This window comes from Nesoenas mayeri, assembly GCF_963082525.1.
Source record: "Nesoenas mayeri genome assembly, chromosome: 4".
Lineage (NCBI taxonomy): Eukaryota > Metazoa > Chordata > Aves > Columbiformes > Columbidae > Nesoenas > Nesoenas mayeri.
Window position 1 is genome coordinate 1398848 of NC_137540.1, and position 3422 is coordinate 1402269.

At 64.5% G+C, this 3422-nt stretch overlaps 1 protein-coding gene across 1 annotated transcript; it reads right to left on the reverse strand.

The window, feature by feature from the left end:
• Positions 1 to 1919: 1919 nt before the first annotated feature.
• On the reverse strand, positions 1920 to 2768 carry ATOH1 (atonal bHLH transcription factor 1; the record flags this gene model as incomplete). The annotated part of the gene is made up of 1 exon (XM_080344023.1): positions 1920 to 2768. The coding sequence occupies one exon, from the start codon at positions 2766 to 2768 to the stop codon at positions 1920 to 1922; it is 849 nt and encodes a 282-aa protein (XP_080200149.1).
• Positions 2769 to 3422: the final 654 nt, after the last annotated feature.

Consider the following 3422-nt stretch of genomic DNA (forward strand, 5'->3'; position numbering starts at 1 on the left):
GCACCAACCGCACTCATCTGTCGGGGGAAGGGAAGGGACCCCGTCCCGCGGAGAATTTGGATCTCCGCTTTTCAACCCCTTCCTCTGTCCGCAGCCGCGGAGGCAGCGCCTGGACGGCGGGGCCGGGGGAACCCACGGCTGCCCCGCCGGGACCCTCCCACGGGGTGATGCCCCGAGCCACAGCGGCAGCCGCTTCACCTGCGCTGGGCATATACTCAAACCAAATCAACAAAACAACATCTGCACCTCCCCCAAAATTGGCGTTATTTTGCTCCGCCGCATCACTCCCGTGCTGGAAGCCCTAAGAAGCGAGACCGGCTCCCGGAGCCCAGAAATAAATGCCATAAATCAAACGTGACCCTCCACGAAAAAGCTGTCTTTATTTATTTTATTTTTTTAGGAAGGGAAATGACCCTACCGATGAACTTTTCACCCTGCGGGACCGTAACCCGCTTCGGCAGGTACGGGGCCGCGGCCGCGGGTGTTTGGGGAGCGCAGCCCGGGGTTACCCAGGGGGCAGGTGCCTTGTTTCTTCAGGGCAAAGCGACACTCGCAAAGTCTCCGCTCCCGCGGGGGCTGCTCGCTTCCTGGTTAGCAAATCCCCCGTTAGACCCCCGCCCGGTGCACCTGCTGAACCCAGGGGGACCTCGGCTCCCGGCACCGGCTTAACCCCGGGTCTGGTGTTAGAGGTAGGATGGGCAAAGCATCTTCCCGCCCCGGGGCTTAACCCGAGCTCAGGGGTCGCATCCTGCTCCCATGTTGTCCCAACACCCCACCGGCTTTCCCCGTCCGACCCCAGCCCCATCCGCACCGCTTACACCTCCACCCGCGGCGCACACGGGGCTCCGTGGGAGTCCCACTCGTGTCCCCGAGCGGAGACGGGTTGGGGAAGAAGGGAACAACGGGAATGGAGCAACAAGGTGGCCACCGAGCAGCGCACACCCTGCATTTGTTGCAATTACCCGGATTTTCACGTCACCCCGACTCAGGGCGTGGGGGGAGAAAAGCTAAACCTGATCCCACTTGCAGGCTGCTTTGGGATTTTTTTTCCTCACTTTTATTTGATCTCAAAAACATTAAAATACATAAAACAATGGCAGCTGGCTTTGCTAAAATTAAAATAAACGATTATCGTCGTAGAAAAGCTTTTTTTTTTAAAAAAAAAAAAAGAATCAGAAATAGTTGCAAACACTTCATAATAAATACGTTTCCTATTATCACAAAAGCAAAATAAAACGAACATAAAAGTTTGACACGACAAAAGAGTTTTCGTTTTTAAGAAAGCGTTAGGATTAAGTGGCTTAATTAAATATTGGTCTCCAATTGGCAGTTAATTGGTAGCTTTCCTCTTGAAAACCCCATCTCCAGCCGCTGATAAAGTGCTTGCACCAAGTTCCCCCCACCCCCAAAAGACGCCGACATGGTGCGCTGAGGAAAATCCACCTTTCCCACCCCCCTCCCTGCTATTTACAGGACAAGACGGTGCGTTATTTACACCTCGTGTGTTTCCACAGCAATACGACCCGCGGCAGGATCGGGGTCCTGGAGGGCGCGGGTGTCAGAGCAGGTGCACATCGGGGTGTGTGGGGGGGGGGATGGCGACACCCCCGCCCGCCGGGCAGCAGCATCGGGGCCAAACTCAGTCCTTGTGCATCGTCTGCTCGCTCAGGCTCCGCGCTGCAAAGCGGCGTGTTGGCAGGAGGGAACGACAACGACTTCTAGGCAAAAGCAACTTTTGAAAGTGGTAACTAAAGATAAAATAAAGAAACACGACCAACCCTGACAGCGAGGGCGGGTACAGTCACTCGCTAACAGTCATTCCCCTGGACAAACCGAGGAGCAGCCGGGGTGGGAGGAAGACGGGGCGCGTTTCAAGGCTCCGAGGGGCAGCCCGGGGGTGCTGGGACGGCGCCCCCACCCTAGCTGGCCTCGTCCGAGTCGCTGTAATGGGAGCGGGGCGAGAACTCCCCGTCGCTCCTGTGGGACCGTGGCGATGTTTTGCTCCTCTCCTGCGGCGGCTGCCCGGGCTGCGGCATGAGGAGGGCGGGAGAAGGGGCTCTCTGTCCCATCAGGGCGCCCTCCGCAAAGGAGGGGAAGTGCAGCGGGTCGAGCTGCACCGAGTAACCCCCCGCGGCCGGCGGCGGGGGGAAGCGAGTCCTGCCGTGCCCGGGAGGGGAGGCTCTCGGCGGTCCCGGCTGCGGCGCGGGGGGCGGCCCGGCCCCGGGGGCGCAGGGCGCCTCGAATGGAGCCCCGCGGTGCTCGGCCTTGCCGGGGGCGTCGGGAGGGGCGTCGGGGCTGTGCAGCAGCTCGGCCAGGGCGCTGATGTAGATCTGCGCCATCTGCAGCGTCTCGTACTTGGAGAGCTTCTTGTCGTTGTTGAAGGAGGGGATGACATTGCGCAGCTGGTCGAAGGCGTGGTTCAGCCCGTGCATCCGCCGCCGCTCCCGCGCGTTGGCCGCCAGCCGCCGCTGCTTCTGCACGCCGCTCACCTGCGCCCGCAGCCCGGCTCCGCCGCCGCCCCGCGGTCGCCCCCCGCCCGCCGCGCCCCTCGCCCCGCCGGGGCTGCTCCCGCCGCCCCGCGCCGCGCTGCCCTCCGCCGCCTCCTCCTCCTCGTCCCCGGGCAGCAGGTAGCGGGGCGAGGCGGCGGGCAGGCGTGCGGCGCAGCACACGCCCAGCCAGCCCGGGCCGAGGCCGCAGCCGCCCGGGGCCTCCGGCACCAGCCCCATCGCCCCCGGTTCCCGCCCGCCCTCGGCCCACGGCGCGCTCATGGGGGGCGGCAGGGCAGGGCCAGCCCGGCTCTCCACGGTGCGTGCCCGCCCGACGGCTCCGGTGTCGCCCGGTGCTGCCGCGCCCCCCTTTAAGGAGCGGCACGCGCCGGGGTCCCCCCCCGCCCCGTGTTCCCCCCCCTCCCCTCCCTCGCGCCCCACCCCTCCCGCCCTCTACTCGCGCCGGTCGCGTGTCGGCGCGGCCAATGCCGCGCGCGCGCGGGGGCCGGCGCGTGCGGGGAGCCAATGGCGCGCGGGGCGCGGAGCGGGGGGGGAGCGGAGGTTTGGGGGGGGGAATGGGGAGGTTGGGGGGGGAACGGTGGCACGCGCGGTCCCGCCCTGCCTGGGGAGGCGCGCGCCTGGCGGCCGCCCCGCGCGCGGCGGTGGGGGGAGTGCGGGGAGGTTGTGGGAGGCGGGGAGCGGCCACCGCTGGGAACGCGCCCCCCGGGAGAAGCATCTATAAACACCTATAAACACCTTTAAACGTCTATAAACACCTATAAACGTCCATTTTTGTTCTGGGCCCCTCAGCTCCAGCAGGACAGGGAACTGCTGGAGAGAGTCCAGCGCAGCCACCAAGATGCTGCAGGGAGTGGAGCATCTCCCGTGTGAGGAAAGGCTGAGGGAGCTGGGGCTCTGGAGCTGGACAAGAGGACA